General features: G+C 41.1%; 2 protein-coding genes across 2 annotated transcripts; one reads left to right on the top strand and one right to left on the bottom strand.

The window, feature by feature from the left end:
* The first annotated feature begins 3264 nt into the window (after positions 1-3264).
* On the top strand, positions 3265-4200 carry LOC142210063 (olfactory receptor 6C3-like). Its single transcript, XM_075279093.1, has one exon. It carries the CDS (start codon positions 3265-3267, stop codon positions 4198-4200), a length of 936 nt encoding a protein of 311 aa, XP_075135194.1.
* Positions 4201-6926: 2726 nt separating this feature from the next.
* LOC142208681 (uncharacterized) lies at positions 6927-23632 on the bottom strand. The gene is made up of 4 exons (XM_075277327.1): positions 23608-23632; positions 18854-18965; positions 14256-14334; positions 6927-7638 (listed from the first exon to the last, which is right to left on the bottom strand). The coding sequence occupies exons 2-4, from the start codon at positions 18953-18955 to the stop codon at positions 6938-6940; spliced, it is 882 nt and encodes a 293-aa protein (XP_075133428.1). The 5' UTR covers positions 18956-18965; positions 23608-23632; the 3' UTR covers positions 6927-6937.
* Positions 23633-24298: the final 666 nt, after the last annotated feature.

The raw sequence follows: 24298 nt of genomic DNA, 5'->3' as shown, positions 1-24298 counted from the left end.
GAAGATCGCTCTGCACAGAGAACTAAATGACCCTGAAGTCTTCCTTCTTTCTTCTCTTACTTAGAAGCTATGGACTATTAGCATATCTTCTTTTTCTCAGCATATGTGTACCTACTTCTGTAATATATTACTGTGTATTATCCTGTATCTGTATTACTATGCTGCTGTAACATACTGAAATTTCCCCACTGTGGGACTATTAAAGGATTATCTTATCTTATGCAAGAACAGGAACCAAAACATGGAGGTCTGAGCACATCTCATCGCAAGCCATTGCTTTTAGACCAATTTTAAAAAGCAAAGGTTGTATTGGTCAGTTTATTCAGGAGTGAAGTCATATAGAAGTATCGCTCTTTCTCTGGTAACTAATAGTGTAGTCAGAACCAATGGGAACAGCGAATAAAGCAGTCAAAAACTACAGTATGACTGATTCCAAGGGTGGTTTTAGGGCACATAAAGTGCTTGTTCACACGGAGTAAATGCACATGTATTTTGGCAAAATGCACATGTATTTTGGCAAAATACACGTTAAAAAAATACACATGTAAAAATAAGACTCCAATATGACTTCAATGACATTTTACACGTGTATTTTGACGTGTTTTTTTACACGTGTAAAAAAATGTCATTAAAGTCAATGGGAGTCTTTTTTTTACACGTGTATTTTTTGCCAAAATACACGCGCTTTTCCTCCGTGTGAACGGGCCCAAAAACTCTTTGAAACATCTTGGCTCTTTGTTGTCAATGGTCCAAAAAGGTGGAAAAGCTTTGAAGAATTTACAAATATACTTGTGTACTTGAGATAAAAAATACCTCTTCAGCTTCAGAAAGGGATGAGAATGCACAGCACGGGTAAATTTTTGCTTTAAAACTGTTTTTACTAAAGGGGTTGTCCAGAATAAAATTATATTCCTACACTAAGTTAAAAACCTTCCCCCCACCTACCTTCTAACTTACTTACTTTATAAAAAAAAAAATGTACCTAGCTCGCTGGGGCAGTCACACATTTTTAGATTTTCCAGTGAAGTTCCATTTCCCCATTTCCGTAAACAGAATGTCACTAATACTAATCCCCAACCCCATCATACTTACCTGTCTACTTCTCAGATTCTTCTGGACACGGGAGATCACTTCCTTCTTGGGGCTGGCTCCAAGAACAGGAAGATAACCATGTAAGCAAAGAGGATGCCAGGAGCTCCCAGAGAAACCCAGAAATCACTGAAAACATAGCTAAAGGTATTTGGGTGCACTTATTAACCCACTGTTAGCACTAAGTGACTTTTTTAAAAAAAAAAATTTTTTTTTTTGCCCCCAAAAAACATTTAAATCTCTATAGATCAAAGTGGTTTTGCTGTAGTGAAGCCTCTGTGAACATACCCCATGTGGATATACTTTTAAAGGGTTTTCTTTATCCTGGACATTGGGGTTCAGATCATGTGACCAGAACCCCCAAACCCCCGGAGTACTCTCCCTTCTCCCTCCTCTCCCTTGTACACTGGTAGTTTAACTGTGCTATGAGGACTGGCTAGCCAACATCTAGAACAAAAGCAACTAGGAGTGAAAGCAGGAGAGCAGGACGGATGCAGAGAGAGGGGGCAATTGAGAATCATTCTGATCACATGACCCAGGGTCGGAACCAATCTAGAACCCCCAGGTCAAATACCATAGTATTTGATCGAACACCTACTCGATCGAATACTACTCACTCATCTCTAATAATAATGTTTATTGCAATGGTGCCTTGGGGAATATTGGGAATACAGTAATTGCTCCCTAGACACTTTATAGCTGCATTCAGTAAATGCAAAATTGTATAAAAGCCAGACGCCCTGATATACTAAAAAACCGCAGCCCAGAATTATACAGCAATAACCTTTCCTTTAAGAATTTATAAAGCTTTTGATTCATCTTATAAGGACCCAAGCAGTATCGAAATTTTATTAATTTTGTCCCTTTCTTTTTTATCTTCCTGAACCTCCTGTTTTGAGAATTTACGAGAGAGCCCCAAGGCAGTCACGTTCCAATCTGGATATCTACATTTTCTCACATTTTTTCACCCCCTTTAATATAATTTATTATTTGTGTTACAATATTTTTTAGGATTTAATAGGATTTCACTAATAGTATTTCACATAAATGACATCAGGATTATATACATATTAGGGTAAGTTCACACGGAGTAAAGTGCCGCATGATGTGGCACGTATACGCCGTGTGAGATTTTGCCGATCTCACACGTATACGCCGTGTGAGATCAAAATCACGTCTGCAAAATCACGTGGCGTTTACAATCCACGCTCCTATTGAAATCAATGGGAGCGTATACGGCCCGCAAAATCTCACATGGCGTATACGTGCCACATCACGCGGCACGTTACTCTGTGTGAACTCTCTCTTATATTACACTTTTTTCAGTGTTTGTAGTCACGTAGTAACATATATGTTTGTCACACATCTGGCAGTCAATGATTGAAACTCTACTTAAAGGCAATATGGGGGAGATTTATGAAGACGATAGTGGACGAAATACACACCTTCTAATAAATGAGGCGCACCCTCTGCCAGGCCATGTGCGTGCGGTGGGGAAGATGGGGGGGAATGATGGCAGCTGATAGTTGGCGCAGATTTCTGGCATCAGGTACACCATTATAATTATAAAGCTTGTAGGGCTGATTGCATCCAAAGAATAGGAAATCTGTCCCTATATTTTTATTTTAAAATACAGGGGACACAATGTCAATGAGGTCACCTCACTATTCAAGAATACGGTATAATTAAATAAAGATATCCACCAAATCCCAAAAACTTCACTAAATGATCTTTAGGACCAAAGGAACAATAAACTATGAGATTTAATCCATTTCACATAGTACTACATGGTTAGAAATGGATTGTAGCAATCTGTAGAAGATATCTGGTTGTTCTGGGGTATCATTACCTACCAGCAGCGACACACCTCCTATGAGGCGACCTGAAGTGACCGCTTCAGGCGGCGCTATGTCAGGGCCCCAGGGAGGGTGGCATTTTTGCTTACCTAAGCCAGTCCAGGACAAGCTGTCCTGGACTGGCTTAGCACCGAGCGGTGGATTGGAAATTGTAAATGGAAAGATTTGTTCCTCTTACATGTACTGAAGAAAAATACTTGCCCTATGAAGGTGCCCAAAAATCTAAAATATATAGAATTATGGAAACTGTGCAGTTAGAATGTGTTACCTGTTTTAACAATATTGCTTCTATGTTTCAGATCAGAACTTCCATCTCAGAATGTCTACGTATAACCAGACAATAGTGACAGAATTCTTTCTGTTGGGTTTTGGAAACCTTCACAGCTTCAATATTGTCTTCTTCATTCTTTTCCTGATAATCCTTCTTGTTACAGTTATGGGAAACCTTCTTATCATCGTCCTAGTTTCCACCAATGTCCACCTCCAGTCCCCCATGTATTACTTCCTTTGTCATCTTTCCTTTTCTGACCTCGTACTTGCTACAAATATTCTTCCCAACATGCTCGGTGCCGTTCTGTATGGAGGAAAAAAAATGACTTATCTTGACTGCATCGCCCAACTATACTTCTTCTGTGGTACCACTGTAACTGAATGTTTTCTTCTGCCAGTCATGTCCTATGATCGATACTTGGCCATCTGCTACCCCTTACAATACTCAAGTATAATGAACCTAAAGTGCCGGATTTATCTTTCTCTATGCCCATGGTTGTTGGGTTATACACTTAACTCTTCTGTTGTCTTACCTATATCGAGCTTTGATTTTTGCCATGACAATATCATTGACCATTTTTATTGTGACCTTTTTCCCCTTCAGAAGCTTTCCTGCTCAGATACATCTTTTGTGGAATTAGAAGTGTTTCTGTTCTCCTTGCCCATGTTTGTTGGCCCCTTTGGTTTTATCGTTGCCACCTACGTGTACATTTTTCTCACCATATTCAGGATACCAACATCAACCGGCAAGCAGAAAACCTTTTCTACCTGCAGTTCTCATCTTATTGTGGTGGGGACATTTTATGGGACACTCATAGCTAAATACATGATCCCATCCAAAGGACACACGCTGCTTATTAGTAAGATTGTTTCCTTACTGCACACTGTATTTACTCCTCTGTTTAACCCTATAATATATAGTCTCAGAAACCAGGACATAAAGATGGCTATAAAAAAGTTGGTGCACAGATGTCATTCTAAGTAAGTGAAGCGGGTCAGGTATTTTTTGGATTTGTCATTGTGAACTAAAACAATGCTAATAAATCACAGCATTATAGAAGAAATCAGACCATTACATTGTGACGTCCCGTACTAGGACTTTAATAAATAAATTCATGGTAATAAAATGTATTTAAAAAATGAAAACTTTTTTCCCCTAAAAAATGATTGTATTTTGCAGAAGAGCTAAAGCAAATGCATTACATATGGTATTGATGCAATTGTAATGACCCTGACAATAAAGTTAACATGACAATAAAACCACAAAGTGATAGTCATATGTATCCAAATATTACTGTATTTGCGATATAATATGTCCTACAAAAAAAGCCTCCATTAAAGGTATTCTATCATTTAAATCCCATTTTTTTGTCGATCACATGTAGGCTAGCCTTAACAAAAGCTATTCTTCTCCTACCTTTAGATGTCTTCTCCGCGCCGCTGTTCGGTAGAAATCCAGGTTTTGGTCTGCATGCAAATGAGTTCTCTCGCGGCACTGGGGGTGGGCCCCAGTGTTCAAAGAGCTGTGTAAGCGGCCATTTTCTTGTGGCCTGTGGGCATGCGCACTCGGCTCTGCCCTAGGCCTAGAAGTTTGAACTCAGTTCTGGAATAAGATGCGCAGAGAGGCCGTACCTGAAGAAGATAGAGGCGGCGCTGGAGAGTTCTCTCGCTGCATTGGGGATGCCTCCAGTGCTGTTTGAGTGCTGGGGATTGCCCCCAGTGCTGCGAGAGAACTCATTTGCATACAGATGAAAATTGGGATTTCTACTGAACGGTGGCGCAGAGAAGACATCTAAAGGTAGGATAAGAATAGCCTTTCTTAAGGCAATTCCTACGTGTGATCGACAAAAAATGTGATTTTATCAATAGAATCCCTTTAAGCTGCATTCATGTAAAAATGAAAAAGTGACTATTGAAATGTGCCGTCACAAAAATATATGTAATTTTTTTCAAACCCTTTTTATTGTTTTAATCTTCTCTCTTTTGGATGTTGCTGTACCTGTTTAGATGGAGCCCCCGTTTTGAGTGGTGGACTGTATAATCCAAGGAACATGGGAAGAATATGCAAATCTGACTTCCATGATGTAATTAGGAAGTCAGTGCCTCAGGCATGCACACCAATACAGGGCGCTCACTGAGAATGTGCAAGTCTATCTTCCATGATGTAACAAGTGTTATTTATGGGAAAATTCTACTACATTGTAAGAGGTGAAATTCATGACAAAGCAGCAATAGAATAGCTGCAGATCTGAACATTTTCTGCAAGGAAAATATCAATATTAGTAAAATCTCATCCCTTTCTCTGGTACTATAATCATTAGCAGATGTCACCTGTGGATTTGTGAATCTGAATTCCCCATAACAGCTTTCTGAGTTCCCACAATGCAATGATCTCTGAGATTTGAGGATAGGTGATAAATGCTGACCGTGAGAAAACTTTAAACTCCAGGTGAGACCCCTTTCGTGCATCTTGACTGGATATTTTCAGATCTTTTACATCTAGGTGCTTAAATATATGGCAGATGTAATATCATACACAGAAAGATCCTTAATAACACCTCCAGAATCTCCTCTATTCTTAGGGTGCATTCACACGGTGTAACGTGCCGCGTGACCCTTTGCGTGCCATTAATTTCAATGGGAGCGGGGATCGTATGCGCCGTGCTAGTTTGCGGCCGTGAATAAATGCACGCGGCACGTTACACCGTGTGAATGCACCCTTACTGTGGAAACATCAAAAGCTCTCATTGTCGCTCTAACTGCAGTTGTCAGAGTCATATTTCTGTCAAACTGGTACACAGATGCATCTGCCTTGTGTCAGTCAATGAACTGGTTGCCCATCCCCCACAAATACAATATAAAATTATCACATTCACCTATAAATCCCTCCATAGCGCTGCGCCCCCTTATATTTCCTACCTTGTCACTATCTACTGCCCTAACCATCCTCTCCATTCTGCCAATGACCTTAGACTGGTATCTGCTCTGTTATCTAAACATCTCACTACCATCTTCAAGACTTTTCTCAAGCTTCACCGGTGCTCTGGACTGCTTTACCTCAGACAGCAGTTTCAAACATGCCCTAAAAATCACATCTGTTTAGGCAGGCTTATCACATGACCTAATCACATTGTACTACACCTCTGCACACTAAGCTAACATTTCTTATCCTAAGCTATCCCTCCTCTATTCCTCTGACCCTGTCCCCTCCATCTAGAAGTCATCCTGCACTTCATGCACGTTTATTAACAGATATCAGCTGGTGGCGGGTTCATACTGCCTCAGTTATATGACCTTATCAACTAAAAGATGGCTGGACCATTATACCAAACAAGCCCTCTTGCCTCTTGTATTTCCCCATAGATTGCAAGTAAAGATGAGCGAGTATTGTTCGGATCAGCCGATCTGAACAGCACGCTCCATAGAAATGAATGGATGCACCTGGTACTTCTGCTTGGACGTAGCCGGCGCGCTTAACCCCCCCCACGTGCCGGCTACGTCCATTCATTTCTATGCGAGCGTGCTGTTTGGATCGGCTGATCCGAACAGTACTCGCTCATCTCTAATTGCAAGCTCTTGTGAGCAGTACCTATTGTTATGTTAATTTTTGATACATAACGAATACTGTCAAATACTGTCTTTATGCAAGTCAATGCAAGATCCAGGCAGTAAGTGAATTATTGACTAAAAAAATAAGACAAGATGGACATGATGGATATGGTTTATTTCATAATACTGTCAGGAATATACGGGGCAGAAGGCCTCTCCATCTGTTGATGTTTGAGGAGAAAGAAATAGTCTGAATAGCTCTTCCCACAGTGGGAGCATATATACAGCTTCTCCTGTTTGTGGATTTTCAGGTGCTGGTCAAGTGCAAATTTTCGCGTAAACTTCTTCCCGCAGCCGTTGCACTCATATGGTTTCTCCCCGGTGTGGATTCTGGAATGCACGCTAAGATTTGAGGAGTTGGTGAAGGATTTGTTGCACTCAGAACATTTGTAGAGCTTCTCTCCGCTGTGGCTTTTCTGATGTCGATAGAGGCTTGATCTGTGGGAGAACCTGCGAGTACAAAATTTACACCCATACGGCTTATCACTCATACCTCTCATGTGCGGGTCAAAAGCTGGTGGATAAGACATACTTTCAAGCTCAGTACCAGCTTCCTCTTCAAGATCACAATGAAATGTATCCGAACCGTCCATGAGAAAGTCATTCAAGTCTTCTGCATCAGCCTTGGTAGCTGTGTTACCAGAGTCTTTGCTGGAAACATTCTGGAAATTCTCCACGCTGATGTCTGGAGGAAAGTCCTCAAGATGTTGTCTTTCTGATACCTCTTCAGCTGGTTGAGAAGTTGTCACTCCAGACTCTTGTTCTGGGAGTAAAAGTGCAGTGGCGTCATCTGTGTGCTTATTGTCAGGCATGTCTATTGAGGAACAAGAACAGAGACAGGTCATGGAATCGTAACAGTCACAAAAGTTGAAAATAATATTTAGGCATAAATAAGAGTAAGGACGTGTGATAAGAGTAAGGACGTGTTTACATGTTCAGGCTTTGAGAGGCAGATTTGAGCTAAGGCCCCATACTCCAAATTTTGCTGCGGTTTTTTGAGCTTGAAAAGGAATGGGAACTATATAGGAAGCTCTTAGATGTTTCCCTTCTGTAACATCCTGCTTGACTTTGGATTAAAAAAATACAGCAAAATTTGCAACAATGTGGTGTGTTATTTTTTTTACAAAAAAATCAGTTTATTAATTATGCATTATGTGACCAGAAATAATACATTTCTACTGAAAAAATATCTTTGCACCGTGTTAGCCAGTGGATATGAAATACAAAAAATTGAGAGTCTTCAGTAGTTGATACCTTTTTTAATGGCTAACTAAAATGATGACAAATTGCAAGCTTTCGAGGCTCTAGGCCCCTTCCTCAGGCATAACTGATTGAGAATGTAGCAATGTTCGTTCAGTTCGTCCATGTAAAAGGACTGTCAATCAAACATTATCCATGCGGATCATTAAAACAAAAATTAATAAAACCAGTAAAATTGGTAAATAAAATAAAAATATAACACATTTATGGACAGTAGACCATACACAGTAGAACATATGTAACACAAATTGTAAAACGAAGTCTAGAGATAAATGCCCCCTCCCTAAAAAAAAAGAGAAAAAAAACTTAGGTCTCAATCAACTACATCACAAAAATGTGCAGCCTCTTGGATCCCTCCATTACGATACGCTGGGTCCTCCAGGGCTTCATGTGTACTCTTGTTATCTGTCTAGCACTGCTTCCTATGACTGAGCCCACTGTCTGGCTGTATGGTTAGCTGCTTCCTTGCTTCTAGTTGGCGCTACAATAGATTCATTCAGACTATAGGACAGGGAAACAAGTGGCTACTGTATATCTCCATCAGGCAGCTGCAGCAGGGTCACATCCGGAAATATTATAAATCAGATGCCTTTATCTGCAGAATATCACCCACAGGAGCACTTCTAATATATTGTGTAATACGGCATATATATGGGACTATATGGACTGCCACATGATAAACAATCCTGTATTGTGTAAAGGAATAACAGTGTGAATAAGGACTTAAAGGGATTATCCAACTGTTTAGAATTTATTTCCTATCCAATGTTATATCCAGTACCCTGCAAACCGCCTTTCTACCTGGCAGTTCAAACTGGCATGGAGAAATAGCTGATCTGCAGGGGTGCCAGTAGTAGTTGGATCCCACCAACTTAAAACTGATGGATAGGACATCGATTTTAAAAACCTGGATAATCTCTTTAAAGGGTTTTTCCAGGACCTGAAGATCATTGATACTGATGGCTATCCTGTGATTAGGTCATCAGTCTCAGAATGGTTGGAGCTTTGTACACTGTATAAAGCATCTGGCTCCGAACACTGAAGTGGTGGCACCTGGAACTGCAGCCCTTCTCGCATTCACTTGAATAAGAGCAGAGCTGTTTATCTAGTATAAGGCAGCTGATCGGGACATGTCCAAGTTTTAGACACTGAACGATCTGATATCGACAACCTATTCTGTGGTCTAGGACAATTCCTAAAATATAAGAAGAGCTTATCCACTAAATCAGCAAGATTAACACTCATGACAGAAAGAGATCATACAGATGAAGACAGAAAGTAGGCTATTACATTAAGCTGCTCGATCAAAACAGATTATCTTTTGGAAATGGTTCTGTTTTTCATTCTGCTATGAGTGAGAAAATAGTGTCAAACAACTTAAAGGGGTTTTCCAGGATAAATTGAACTCTCTAATCTAAGCTAAACATGCCCTGACTTCTGCGTGCCTTCCAAATTACTTGTACCACAAAATTGTACCAAAAAATTATATTTACCTAGATCACCAGGGTGTTCATGTGACCACCCCAGGACCTATTTTACGATTTTCTGGTGGTGTTCCATTTCCCCTTCCAAAAATGGAACGTCATCTTGACTAAACTTCCCACCACCATATTTACCGTATTTTTTGGACTATATAATGCACTGGACTATAAGACGCACCTAGGTTTTAGAGGAGGAAAATAGGGGAAAAAAATTTTGAAGCAAAAAATGGTAAAATATTTAATATATGGGAGTTGTAGTTTTGCAACAGCTGCAAGGCCACATTGTATTCTAGGGAAAGGAGGTGATTTAGAACTCTTATTTATTTCATTTTTTCATTATATATTTTTAAAGCTTTTTTATTTTTTTTTTATTTTTTTTTTAAACTCTTTTATTAGTTCCTAGGGGACTTGAACCTGCGGTCATTTGATTGCAAGTCCCATAGACGGCAATACAACTGTATTGCCGTCTATGGGACATTCTGTATATTACTATTACGGCTGGTCATGGACTAGCCGCAATGGTAATATAGCAATGACAGGCCTGGGAGCCTTCATTAGGCTCCCGGCTGTCACCCAAACAGGTCGGCTCCTGTGATATCGCCAAGCAGGAGCCGGCCTGCAACCTTACAGGTATGGGGGGGGGGGGGAGAAGGGGCCGCCAATACAGACCCGGCATCCACTGTAATAGGCGGATGCCGGGGAGGGTTAGACGCCGGTACATGTGCCGGGGCCTGAGACATCGCTAAACTCCTGCCCTGCATGAAGCCAGCAGCGGCAGGAGTGATGCTGCTATTGCGGGGAGGGACGGAGGAGCGGAATAGCAGCATCACTCCTGCCGCTGCTGGCTTCATGCAGGGCAGGAGTTTAGCGATGTCTCAGGCCCCGGCACATGTGCTGGCGTCTAACCCTCCCCGGCATCCGCCTTCCTATTACAACAAATGCCGGGTCTGTATTGCGGCCACATTCGGACTATAAGACGCACCCTTCTTTTCCCCAAAAATTTTTGGGAAAAAAAGTGCGTCTTATAGTCCGAAAAATACGGACTCTGGTCTGGACCTTTTGGGCACTGGACATCACTTCTTCTGGGCAATAGGCACTTCGGCTCTATTGCGTAGGTGTGGACAGCCAGCAGAGGTCAAGAAAAGGAGGTGCTGGTCGCACAGAATAAAACATCCCATGTCCAGAAGACCATAAAGTATGATGGGGGGCGGTTGAGTTTGTTAGGAATGGCTAGTAGTGGGCAGGACAACTAGGGAAACAGGGAGGGGGTGTGAGTGAGAAAGGGAGGAGAAGGGAGTGAGATAAAGAGGTGGTGTAAGTCAGCTCTGAGTGAAGCCCAAGGCATCATGGTAGTTTTAGGAAAACACAGAGAATACACACATTAACTAAAAAAAAATTTTTAGGATAGCTGACAATATCTCTGTAAGGAAAAATATCTCCAAGTAATATAGAAACATTATCTACTAATGGAAACAACAATTCAACAACCTGCAAAATATATTCACATAATTCTGGTGAATAAGTGCTATATCGATATAAGTGATAAGACAATGCCACTACGGCTTGATCATGAGGTATGCTGGAATATAGAGAATTAACATTGCAAGAAAGCCACGAGTCCGCAGGACCCCAGGAAAACTCAGAAAACATCTTGAGTAACTCTTTAGAGTCCTTGATGTAGCCCGGGATCCTGCGAACAAGCGGCTGTAACAAACTGTCTACCCAGGCAACCCATGGAAAATGGGTATAATAGGAAATTTGCTGATCAGATGTTGCTGTTTAGACTCAGGTATAACCCCCAAACTAACATCCTCAATAACAAATTCATTTAGAGCTGTGGAAAAGACAGTAGTAGGGTCATTGTCCAACAATCTGTTAGTTGTTGTAACGCCTCTTTCTCAGATTTAGTTAGATTATGATGTGTTAGCTTTTGGTCCAAAGAATTTTTCAGAGCATTTAAATCTTTCTCCACATTACTCTGAAAAAGATGGGACTGCGGGACTGAAGGGGGTAGAAGGTAGGGTTATCGGAAGAAACATGAGTTGTGTGAGTATCTTTGATAGGACCAGAGTCATTATGATAAGTCAAATCCATAAGTTGTATTAATGCCACTTGTCCATTGAACTGTAAGCCAGTGAATTCATTACACCCATCATTAACAACATTACTGGATATGGATCTGAAATCACCAATATCGCAAGTATCCTCATTGAAAAAATGTTTTTTCACAGTTAGTAAGCGGATGAATCTATTCACATCTAATAATAAAGTCTGAAAAACGTCAAAATTTGATGTAGGAACAAATTTTAGCCCTTTAGACAAAGCCCTTAATTGATATATCGTCAGGGTAACTGAGGAAAAATTGATCACATCAGCAAAATCGTTAGAATTTACGGTTGAATGTAAAATCTCTTCCGATGCGATCTCGTGTAGTATTTCCTTTCTGGATCTTTGTCCGTGTTTGATGCCAGCTCTGCGTCCCCGTTTTTTGATGTGCGATGTCTAGCACAAGAGTTCTCAGGCGTTGATCCAGTATATTCGAATGATCCATCTGATGAAGAATTACTCCTCTGTGAAAAGGAGCCATCTGAATCACTTGAAAAAGATACTATCCGCCTAAATTCACGTGTAGATGTACGGTTTTTGAGGATTGATCTTGGTTTGTGTGGTCTAAAAGATTGTTTTATTTTATATACCGAACCCCTAGAATAATCATCCAGATCCCGTGCAAATTTCCTTTTTTTGGTGGTCATGACCTGGGCTTCCAGTTTCTCTGTATTCTTAATAATGTTGGAACTAGTGTCTTTACACATCTGAGTGGTATTATGGGTTCAAGTTGTTGTATAATATCTTGAATGTCTTTTTTAGTAGAAGACAATTTTTTAGTCTCGTGCTCCACAATGAGAGACATCATTAATGGAGACCTGGCGGACTGTTGTAAAACCTTAAATGAGAGCATGCTGAATGCATCAAAACATTTTTTGATTTGCCATGGGGGCAATAAATCCTCTTCGGTGTTTAATGTCATAGACCACGTACCTATGCCTATTCGTGGAGGAGACCGTAGAAAGTTACTATTGTGGAAAGAGTCGTTTTGGATTTGGAAATTGGGTACTAGAGTACCTTCAAGGTTAGGTTATCAGACAAGATTTGGCACTAATTTATTAAAGTTCAGAGTTTTCCCATGAACAGTGACGCATTATGAGTTAATTTATTTATATTAGTTATGTGTTGCAATATTTGGAACATTTTTTTTCTTTTTGTTTTTTTATTGCTCTATATGAATATACTTCAGTCTTTCCAATAGTATCTCCATTCCCTTTGAATCCTAAACGCATGATTGACCACCTGTCAGTTCTTTCTATTTTTCTTTTTCTTTTCATTTATGCCATTAGTCATGTGGTGGAGCCTCTTCAATTAGTGATCCTTTACTATGTTCCAGTCATTTGACTGGTCATGTGGTTTCACATCACGTGACCGGAGCCATGCTAGGTAACAGTCTCGTATTATGTTTGCCGAATTCTTTTTCCTCTGGAGGATCACAATGGATCAAGACACCTTAATGGAGAGGCTTTACCATATGGTGAGTCCATACTGTTTACTTTAACCCTTTTCTTACCAAGCACGTAGTTATACGTGCTCCCAAGGTGGCACTTCAGTAGCCGAGGACGTAGCTACTACGTCCTTGCTATTGAAGCCCATAACTCTGTCAAAAATTGGATTATCTCGATAGTTTTGGTGTCATTTTAAAGCCAAGGATCTTGAATTTAAAATGGCAAAGCGATCTGATGACCTAGAGGTCACCGATCACTCCCAAAACTGTTAATACATGCAGATTCTGCTCCCTGTTTTTTCTATAGAAATGTAGGGGGAGGCGCTATAAAAAGTAGTATAGTGAGCTGAAAATGGCAGCGAGCGCTGCCATTTTCAGCTTATATGAAAGCCAAGAGTCTGCTCTTTAAAATAAGTTAGCAATCAGCTGACCAGGGGGTCGCTGATCGCAGCTGTGAACTAAAAAAGTCGGTGGTTCCGCTCCCCGACCTGACAGTAGAAGGGGAGGGGGGAGCGCTCACATAAAGCTTTACAGTGAGATGAAAATTACAAGAAGCATCACAATTTTCATCTCATTGGAAAGCTAGGAACATGGGCTATAAAATAAGCCAGCGATCAGCTGACCAAAAGGTCGCTGATCGCAGCTATCACATAAAAAAGACCGCGGTATTGCTCTGTCTGTCCCTCTCTTATCTGTTGTGCTGAAGAACGGGCAGCGATCGTATAAAGTGCTACTGTGAGATGAAAATTGTGACTAGTGTCACAATTTTCATCTCATTTGGAAGCTATGAACATGGGCTATAAAATAAGCCAGCGATCAGCTGAACAAGAGGTTGCTGATTGCAGCTGTCAACTAAAGAAGACACCAGTACTACACAGTGTTGGCACTATTGAAGGGGACGTAAAAGAGCTTACATAAGGCTTTACAGAGAGATGAACATTGTGAGTAGATTCACAATTTTCATCTCATCTGAAAGCCTGGCACATGGGCTATAATATGAGATGAAAATTGTGAAAAGAGTTATGGAGAATACATACAGAAACTAAAAAGAAAATTTTAGGATAGCAATATCTCTGTAAGGAAAAACATATCCAAGTAATACAAAAACATTACCTACTAATGGACACAGACTCTCACCTGAATTTACAGCTTCTTCGGGTTTATTAACACTAGACGGTTTGCTTTCGGCTTCATTATTGGCATCAGACGTGGATACCTAGTTTACATTGAAGTAGAAAGAAAAAAATTACATTGATAGGATGAAAATGTTATATTGTCTTTAAAAAGCCTAAAAAGGGGCAGACACGTTTCCTTTATTTGTGTTTTTCACATTTCATAGTTGTTGTTTTTTTATACTAGAAAGTGGTTAAAAAAATGTTAAATAGTTTTCCCTCTTTGTTACGGCAATTGTCATATAGTGTTGTGTTGCTGGGGGACAGGGCTAGAGACTGATGAGTGTGTTGTTCTTTTTTTTTTTTACTTACATTTTTATTTATCTTTTTTTTTTTACAATGCGCCTCCCATTAGGTCATAATAGACCCTTGAGGGGAATTTTAACAGATGGTTTTTTTGTTGGCTGATTTCTCCTGTAATAGTCATAGAGCGCTGTGTACATAGCAATTGGGAAGGCTGGGACGGTAATAAACCATCCCTGCCCTCCATATAGGAGATCTAGCTGTAGTAGGGGCAGCATGGTGGCTCAGAGGTTAGCACTGCAGCCTTGTAGCACTGGAGTCCTGGGTTATTGCCAAGGACAATATCTGTAAGGAGTTTGTATGTTCTCTCCAAGTTTGTGTGGGTTTCTGGTTTTCTTCCATTGGGAATGTAGATTGTGAGCCGTATAAGGGACAGTCTGCAAAGCGCTGCAGAATATAACACAAGTAAGCGTAACAAGTATAGAAATATTAGATAACTCTGCCTTTCTGGTTCTATAGTTGTATGATTTCATGCAGCTGCTTAACACTGCAAGAATCAAAAGTTGACCGCCTGGATGTATAAAGTCAATAGGAAGTCCTGAATTGGCTACAGTACCTCCGATTATACTGGGCTGTACTATACCTAGTAAGATAATACCCTACCACTGTACAATAAATTAATAGTTGGCAGTAGCTTCCTCTCCCCTCCCACATTGGGGTGTGATTCCTTTACCTCAACACATACACTGAAGACTATGCCAGTGTAACCTGTGTGGTTGATTTGGGACACTAAATCATCCACAGGTCCCTATGGACAGGGTTTTAGTGTTCTAAAGTCACCTGTTCCTACATTTAGAAAAACCAAACCTTTATTATACTTACATAGAGCATAAAGGGCTCTGCACACACCACATCCCCTTTCAGGAAAGTAAAAAAAAAAACAACATTTCATGCCATGTAAGAGAGAAAACTGTCATACAAGGCATTATCAATTTCCCCATTATGACATTCACTAGCAGAATTGTGTTTGTTGGGGTGATAGTCCTCTAGAACATGGAAGCAGCAGAGACAACAAGTTTTCTATGGCATCCCTATAGACCTGTCACAGACTGCTGTACTGCTCGTCCTTAACCAAACTAAAGACTGCCAAAATCTCAGTGTACAAGGTTATCCACAAGAATTTGAGAGGAGCGTCCATGGGGAACATGAATGCTCATGTCTAGCTTACACCTCTCCGGCTTGCTAGAAGAGTGATTCTCTAGTGCAATGCATGTGCCTAATTTATATAGGCTCTATGCCAAGTCCATTAGGGTATGTCTATATGGGACGGATGAGCTGTGGATTATCCCAGAATTGTGTGCACAAAAATATGTAGAATATCACAGTATGGCAAAATGGATGAGTGAGTCATCCACTTTCTAGGGAGAGAATCTGCAGTGAAAATTGAAAATTGAAGGATTTCTATTTGTAGCCGGTCAATTTGTGCTGCAGATTTCAACCTTTGCATTTTACTGTAGATTCATTTCCAATTTTGCCGTAAAACAGCAACAAAATCTGGAGGAGAATCAAAAGCAACATTATGTGCCGTGTTGTGTCATAACTCAATGTGATTTTGCTTTTTTGCACTCATCAAAGGTAACACCTGTAAATTATATATAAAATAAAAGATACCGTATATACTCGAGCATAAGCCGAATTTTTAAGCACAGTTTTTGTGCTGAAAAAGCCCCCCTCGGCTTATACGTGAAAATATATATATTATTTTTTTTTTTTTTTTTTTTTTTTGGGGGGGGGGGGCTATGACCAGCTGCAATAGTAATGTGTAGAATCTCCCATAAAATAATGAAAAAAAGAAGCTTTAAAAAATAGAATCAAATAAAATAAATAAGTTCTAAATCCCTCCTTTCCCTAGAATACATATAACAGTAGAAAGTGACCGTGAAACACATACTATAAGACGCACTTTTTTTCCCAAAATTTGGGGGGAAAAGAAGGGTGCGTCTTATAGTCTGAATGTGGTGCCTGGCATCCGCTGTAATAGAGAGGCGGAAGCCGGCAAGTGATAGACGCCGGGGCCTGAGACATCGGTGCGCTCCTCTGCCCTGCATGAAGCCAGCAGCGGGAGGAGTGATGCTATTCCGCTCCTCCGTCCCCGGGGGCGAATAAAATAGTAAAAAAAAAAAAAAAAAAAAGCTTTAAAATATATAATAAAAATATTAAATAAATAAAAGTTCTAAATTACCTCCTGTTTTTTTTTTCAATACAAGGTGATCTAAGAAATAGACATTCCCCAAAATGGTATAACTAAAAAGTACATCTGGCCCCGCAAAAAAAAAACGCCCTATACATCCCCGTACAGCTGCAGGGTCACCTGTCAATGTGGCCTTGCAGCTGTTGCAAAACTACAACTCCCATATATTAAATATTTGACCAGTTTTTACTTCAAAATTTTTTTTCCCTATTTTCCTCCTCTAAAACCTAGGTGCGTCTTATAGTCCGAAAAATACGGTACACATTAGGTATCCCTGTGTCTGATAGTGCCCAGAAGGGGTTAATAGGAGCACTGCAGATACCCTATATTGAGCCAGGCTGAATTCCACGTGGGGGAAAAAAAAAAAACAGTCTTCAAGCTCAGGGAAGGGGCAGACAGACAACCAAAACACCCCCTCCCCTTCCCCAGCACCCAGCAACTACTGCACCCAAAAACCATTTTAATTTTTGAAATTTTCCAGTAGCTGCTCTATTTCCCCCCTAGGCTTATACTCAAGTCAATAAGTTTTCCCATTTTTTGTGGTAAAATTAGGGGGGGGGGGGGGGGGGCGGCTTATACTCGAGTATATACGGTAATAATTTTAAAAAAAATAACACAAAGTGATTTCATGCAATATGGAGCTTTAGCTAGAAGATTTACATTACAGTTCACCTCGGATAAAGACCCCCAGAGTGGGAATTTCCCTGTGGATTCGGCAGGTCAATCAAAAAAAGATTACAGTAGGAAGTGGATACGAGTTTAAAGAACCTCATTCACACGCTGCAGATGTGAATATATATAAAATCACCCACAGAATTATGAATTTCACCCTTCAGGAGTAAAATCTGTGGTGAATATGCATCAAAATGTGCATGTAATGTGGTTGGTTTGTCATGGATTTTTGCATGTGGAGAATATATGTAGATATTTAATGGACTGTATTATAGGGTCTGTATTGGACTGGACTCCCCCCACTGAATCATTAGAATGGGTCATGAATATCAGTTCAATGTGGCTCCGATTCTCAACAAGCCCCCCCCCCCCCCAATAAAATGGTGCAGCAGTAAGCAATGCAGCATCTTTATTACCAGATTCAGCTCAATGCACTGTATAGTGGCCGTGCCTGTTATTACACATAGATCAACCCCATTCACTAGTGCAAAGCTGAGCTACAGCAAGTTGCAACACCAAACATGGCGGTCCCAAAATGAGCCTAGTTAGGGTCTGTTCACACAGAGATTTTTGGCAGTGGATTTTGTCGCAGAATCCGCCTCAAAATCTGCTGTCAAAAATGGCTCCCATTGGCTTCAATGGGAGCCGCTCACTTCTTTTTTCCGCTAGCTAGTAGCAGAAAAAAAGAAGTGAGATGACCCTTCTTCCCGCAGATTATCGGTGTCCGCGGCATGAGGCTCCCTACCAATTAGGCCCATTCATTTGGGCCTAATCCGGAGTGGAATGCCGCGACGGGTTGCCGATGCACCCACCAACATCCGGCACAGCTAGCTGCGCGGAATGTTCACACGCGGAATACAAATTGCTTCGTGTGAACATACCCTAATGAAGACGTCACAGTACTCTCCCAATCATCACAGCCCTTTCACAGTACTCTCCCATCACAGATCAACTCAGGTGCTGGGACTCAGACTGCCACTAACTTGATAATGTTGGACTATCCTAAGGCTCCGTTCTCACAGAGTAACGTGCCGCTCATTTAGACACGTATACACGTGTCAGAGCGCGGCGCTTCAAAACAGATACCATTGACTTCAATGAGTGCCGGCTTACGCGCCTAACACATTGCAATCAATGGGTTACAAAGCCTCCCATTGATTTCAATGTGTAGCGCGCGTAAGCCGGCACCCATTGAAATCAATGGGATCTGTTTTGAAGCGCCGCGCTCTGACACATGTATACGTGTCTAAATGAGCGGCGCGTTACTCTGTGAGAACGGAGCCTAAGGCTAGCACATCACTAATAAAGCCCCGTTAACAAAGATCTTTTTAACAAAAGACACAGCAACTAAAAATAGATAGAGAAAAAAAGTTCCAAATCCATGTATTGTCACTTACAGAGAATAATACGTCGTCACTTTCTGGCAATGCACTGCTGTCATTTGATGGTCCCAACTCTGAAAATTGTGAAGCTTCATTTTCATTTCCTTGTTCAGACATGCTGATTATACTATAAAGAAATACAAAATATTACTGACTCCCCGCATTAGGAAAGTACTTTTACAATGTATTAATCCCATCAATATTTGGCGTGACCTTTGCCTTCCATTGCTCTAGGCACAATTCAAGTTTTTGAAAGAAACTCGGCAAGGAGGTTGTTGGCGCCATCTTGGGAGACCTAAACATAGATCTTCTGTGGATGTAGGCTTGCTCCAATCCTTCTCACTCTTCATGTAATCCCAGACAGACTGCATGATGTTGATTTTTTTTTTTTTTTATTTAGTTTCAAATGAAAATTTTTGTAATGTCCTTAAAAGATGTACAGTTTCTGGCAAGTAGGTTGGGGAGGGTAAAAAAAACAAACAAACAAAAAAACCTCATCTGTCCCCAATGCTCTGTCTCCACTGCAGTCTGTTGCTTTTTCCTCGGATTATGTGACTACTGAGGTCAAATCAAAGGCCTCAGCGGCCTAAGGAAAGGAAACGGGACCTTCACTCACACCCCGTGTCCTTTCCTACCTCGGTGGTCTCTTCCCGTGAGGACTTCCGCCAAAAGAAGACCCCAAGAGCAGTAGGACTTGAACACGGTGGGAGACACAGGAGCATTGGGGACAAGCGAGTATGTTATTTATTTTTTTATTTACCTTCCCCAGCCTCCTTGCCAAAAATTGTATATTCTGGACAACTCCTTTAATCAACCTATTCTATCTAACTTTCTTTTAATATACAACAGGCTCTAAAATTCTCATTAGCAACTCTCTAACTGAGCTGTTACTAAGGAAAATCTGTACACAATTGAATTGCCAGTATGTAGAGCTGTAGTATTTGCTTCACTTCAAATGACTATACCTCTGGTTTTCCCGTTACGGTAACACGTGAAAATTGATATTCTTTGTTTTCATATGTTGCTAGCTGTTATGTTCATATTCATATGTTGCTAGTTCTTATAGCTCTAGCAATAAGAAAGGTGGATATATTGTTAGTTAAAAACACAGTCGGGAGTTGGAACTTTATATGCGGCAGTACATTCAAAATGACATTTCCGACTACTCAAAACTGTTTTTTTCCTGGCTACAATCTCAGCTTTCTTATGATTCCATGAACGTTTTTCTAGGTTGTATAAAACTAGAGATACAGCCATGTGAAGTGACCAACTCCCCTTTGGTAATTGGTTCAGCTATACATGTAGGTGTACAGACACGAGTCTTCATCGCAATGCTTAGAGCACTGGGAATGGAGAACTTTCTAGTCTGTTTTCTATTAAAAAAGAAGTTACATAGATTAATAAAGTATCACACAAAAATGTTCACCAAACACCTCCTGATACAACAGGGGGAAAAAAATTGGGTTTTTTTCAGTGCAGACTTTGAATTCATGGCTGAAATAAATATTACTGCCACACAACTCTAGTGTCTTATGTACATTATAGCCCTTTAGCAATTGGAGGATTGGTGAAGCGAGCACTTATTATCAGAACCTCCCACGCTCGTATACAAGACTTCTCCCGAGCTGCACCACTTCTCTGGAATGCTCTACCCCGGACAATCAGATTAACTCCCAATTTCTACAGTTTCAAACGCAAACTAAAGACGCATCTTTTCAGACAGGCCTATCGCAATTTCTAACGTAAACCCTTCCGTACTATAATTAGAATCCCCAAAATTTAACCCTCCTCTGTCCCCGCTCCCACATTACCCCACATGATATGATGTCATTTCAGGCTAACTTTATAGGTCCAAGCTCCATCCACATGTTAAAGGACACCACTAGTGACGGCTCATAAAGTTTTATGTTTGTGTAATGACAGTAACCTCTATTACAAAAGTGTCTGACCTCTGCATAAGCAATGCCGCCCCTGCTACCTCTTGTGTCACCCCCTCTACCTCATAGATTGTAAGCTCTTGCGAGCAGGGCCCTCAGTCCCATTGTGTGAAATGACGTTCTTTGTAATGCATCTTTCCGTCTATATTTGAACCCTACAAATTGTACAGCGCTGCGGAATATGTTGGCACTATATAAATACAATTTATTTATTTATTATTATTTAAATTTCTTATCCACTATAAGTCCTTTCTAAAAAAAAATTCAATACCTTCAAATAAATGTATATATCTTTTTTAGAACTTTTCTACGGAAAACTACAATAGCCAATAGTAAAAAAAAAAAAAAAAAAAAAAATTCTTCCAAGGTTGCTTTAAGTTTTCACCGCCAGGACAAGGCTCCTCACCATCTGGTGTACACGGGAAATGCAACACAGACTAAAGCCCAGTGTATCAAACCGCAGCTGTAACCGATCGCATCTTTCACTGCCTTTCAGTGCAGGGAAAATGTTTTATGCAACATTTTTTACGCAATGTTGGGATGTGATTCAATTAAACCTAATTCACTTTACCAGCCAAAATAGATAGATTCTTAAAGCGTACCTCATGTTGTAAATAACTTTACATAAATCTACATGTGATTTGTTTCCTGCTGGTTTATGTAAGACAGAGCTCTATGGTGAAGATAGGGGGAGGAGTAGGCAGCTACCAGCTGTTTAATTGCCTTATTCTGTGCACTAGTGGCCTCTTATCTACAAACCTAGCAGTGTGCAGAGAGTAGCAGAGTATAGGAGCTGCAATTATTTGAGTGTTTTTTGTAGCAGCCACTCTTCTCCCTCCCCTCTTCATAGAATAACATGTAGAAAGTAACTCTAAATGAAAAATGGAGAAGAAAATATATATTTTTTAATAAGATATAATACAAGGTTTCATATATTAACCAAGTTTATATCTGGAGGTATACTTTAAGGTGAAAGAACGCGTTCAACATTTGGTTGACCAATACAATGGGATTGGGTTGCTTTGGCCAACAATCATGTCATGTCTGTGTTAAGCTCATTGCTCTATTCCAATGAATTGGAAAGTGATTTTAGGAGGAATTTGTGGCCGATTTTGAGTCTTTTGAACACTTCCTGTTCTCAGGATCGGTCGGTGGTGTCAGTGACTCCCACCAACCACTAATTTATCCTCTGTCTTATGAACAAAGGATAAACCTGTTTCATGACATAACCTCTCATATTGCTGTACAAGCTCAGGATTTTTTTGGAAATCAGTTACACTAAGTTCATACTAGCACTGCTGAGCCATCATATGACCTGGTGTCCAATGGACCCCACTGACTATAATGGGGTCCAACATTAGTACTCCCCTCATCGATGATGTGCCACTCCAGTTCCGATACATGCTGGACCCCCTCTGGTCTCTACTTTATGGTTCCATCTCAACACACAAGAAATGCCCGCCCAGCCAATGACTGGCTTAGATTGGTCAAAGCTGCAAGCAGTGATCTTTAGAGCGGGCATATTATGTGTATGGAGATGAGGAAGTAACTACAAGGGAGAACTCCGAAAGTATCAAAAGAGAAACCACTGAATATTTTTTTTTTATGTTTTAACCCATTGTACACCTATTTTTTTTAAATTGTTCCCTGCCATCTACCCCTTCAGTGGGCTTTTCTGGAATTTATCAGCTGATTATTAATCCTAAGGGGTGTCCGGCACCTGGGACCCCCACGGATCAGCTGTTTGAACTGATAGCGGCTCTTCCTAAGTGCTGCTTCTGCTTCACAGGCCATGTGAATTCACATCTATCACAAAGCCTTTTTCACAGCTCAGTCCCATTCCGGAGAATGGGGCTGAGCTGCAAAAACAAGCGCAGTCACTATATAATGTGTGGTACTGCGCTTGGTTAGCTTTGAAGAGCTCTCACTCAAATAGCTGATCGGCGGGGGGGGGGGGGGGGGGGGCGGAGAAGAATAGGTCAATTGATAAATCCTGAAAAAACTCTTTAAAGCGAAACGTCACGTAAAAAAGAACGCCAGCTCTCCGGAATATAGTACTGACATCAGATTACCCAGGCCGGATTCTCAAGGACATATAGAAAAAAGTATGACAAGTCCGTATGTCTACACAAGAGACGGACTTAGAGAGAGTTGTCTTCAATAGTCTCCGAGTTCATGTATGAGGGTACCAAAGAAGAGTCCCCATCTCTCGCATGTGAATATGCCCTAAGAGACTATTTCCTGTAACCGTCTGGAATTGGAGGTGCTCATCTGCCTCCTCTCCCAAATCCTCCCTGCACAACCCAAGGCGTAAAGCCAAAGCCAAGCATACCGCCACAGGTTTGCTCCCTAATCCGCGTGAGCGTTGCGCCACGAGTTCCGCTTATTTTGGCATCCTAAAAAAAAAGGATCGTCCATCACTGGCAGGCAGATTCCGAATTTTGCTTGTTATGGATGCCACGGGATACGTCCTACACTGGCACAGCCATAGCAATTTGTAATAGGACGTATCCTGTGGGGACCAAAGAGCTCGTCTTCACCTGTATAGGAAGAAGTGGAGAAAAATGAAGATCCCCTTTAAATCAGTAGCAGTGACTAGATCCTTGTCCCCACCTGTACCTGGCACATAGAATAGTTAGACACCCAGTGTGGACTATACAAGGACTGATGCCACCTGTATAATAGCCCTAAACTGGAGCCTATAGAATGGCAGCGCTGTGTATATAGGGGCAGGCTCCTCGGGCAGCTTCGCTCCATCACCACTAGAGTGAGTGTGAGCGCAGACTACCCGCTATTTACTAACACTCCCTCGTCAGACAAGTACAAGCCTACCTGTATCTTCCCGTCTGAAATCTTAGGAAGCAGACAAAAGGCAGTGCCCGCTGATTGGCCGGCAGCGAGGCACGTGATTGCTAGTATCGGGCGCGGTGCTGCCTGGGAGTCGTAGTCGCGCCGCTCACACGGTATAAGTTTGTGTCACGCAATAAAACTACAAGTCCTAGAAACCCCTGGAAGTGACTCAATTATTTTGGCACAGGAACCCTTGTTGTAGTTATCCATGTTGGTCATGTTCTCATGTAACAGGCAGGGGCTGCGAGAAACGTAGTGTTCTCCTATGGAGGCTGCAGCCTGTAGTCACACAGTACTATGTACTAGGGATATGTCATGGGGCTTGTGTAGGACTAGGCACTGCTTATTTAGGATGGGAGATGTGTACGGCCCAAAAAAATGACAGCCAGACGTGTCCTATAAACAGAACCCCAACCTAAACCAAGTCAGAGTACCCCCTCTCCTAAAATGGTTCCCATCATCAAAGTGCCCCCATAAATAGTGCTAGGGTCAGTTCTTTCTAGTTCCCTGAACCATCCAGGGTCCTAACTTGTTTGCTCGAGGGCTTAAAGGGGTTGTCATGGGAGTATTCATTTCATTGCTTAGTCCTGGGGATCACAGTTGATGGACCCGAGGGTTTGGGGGACGTCATGACTCCTAGATCGTGATCCAAGGCAATGGCAGAGTGACCTGG

The sequence above is a fragment of the Leptodactylus fuscus genome, chromosome 6, assembly GCF_031893055.1.
Source record: "Leptodactylus fuscus isolate aLepFus1 chromosome 6, aLepFus1.hap2, whole genome shotgun sequence".
In the NCBI taxonomy this organism is placed as follows: Eukaryota; Metazoa; Chordata; class Amphibia; order Anura; family Leptodactylidae; genus Leptodactylus; species Leptodactylus fuscus.
Note: the sequence above shows the minus strand (reverse complement) of the source record. Positions and strands in the feature narration are given on the sequence as shown.

Bases quoted from the DNA above. Each gene is read 5' to 3' on its own strand.
- LOC142210063 (XM_075279093.1), top strand. From the start codon at position 3,265: ATGTCTACGTATAACCAGACAATAGTGACAGAATTCTTTCTGTTGGGT.
- LOC142208681 (XM_075277327.1), bottom strand. From the start codon at position 18,955: ATGTCTGAACAAGGAAATGAAAATGAAGCTTCACAATTTTCAGAGTTG. The intron at 14,335-18,853 runs GTAAGTGACAAT...AATGTAAACTAG, and splicing joins GTGACGACGTATTATTCTCT to GTATCCACGTCTGATGCCAA. The intron at 7,639-14,255 runs GTGAGAGTCTGT...GTTCCTCAATAG, and splicing joins CGAAGAAGCTGTAAATTCAG to ACATGCCTGACAATAAGCAC.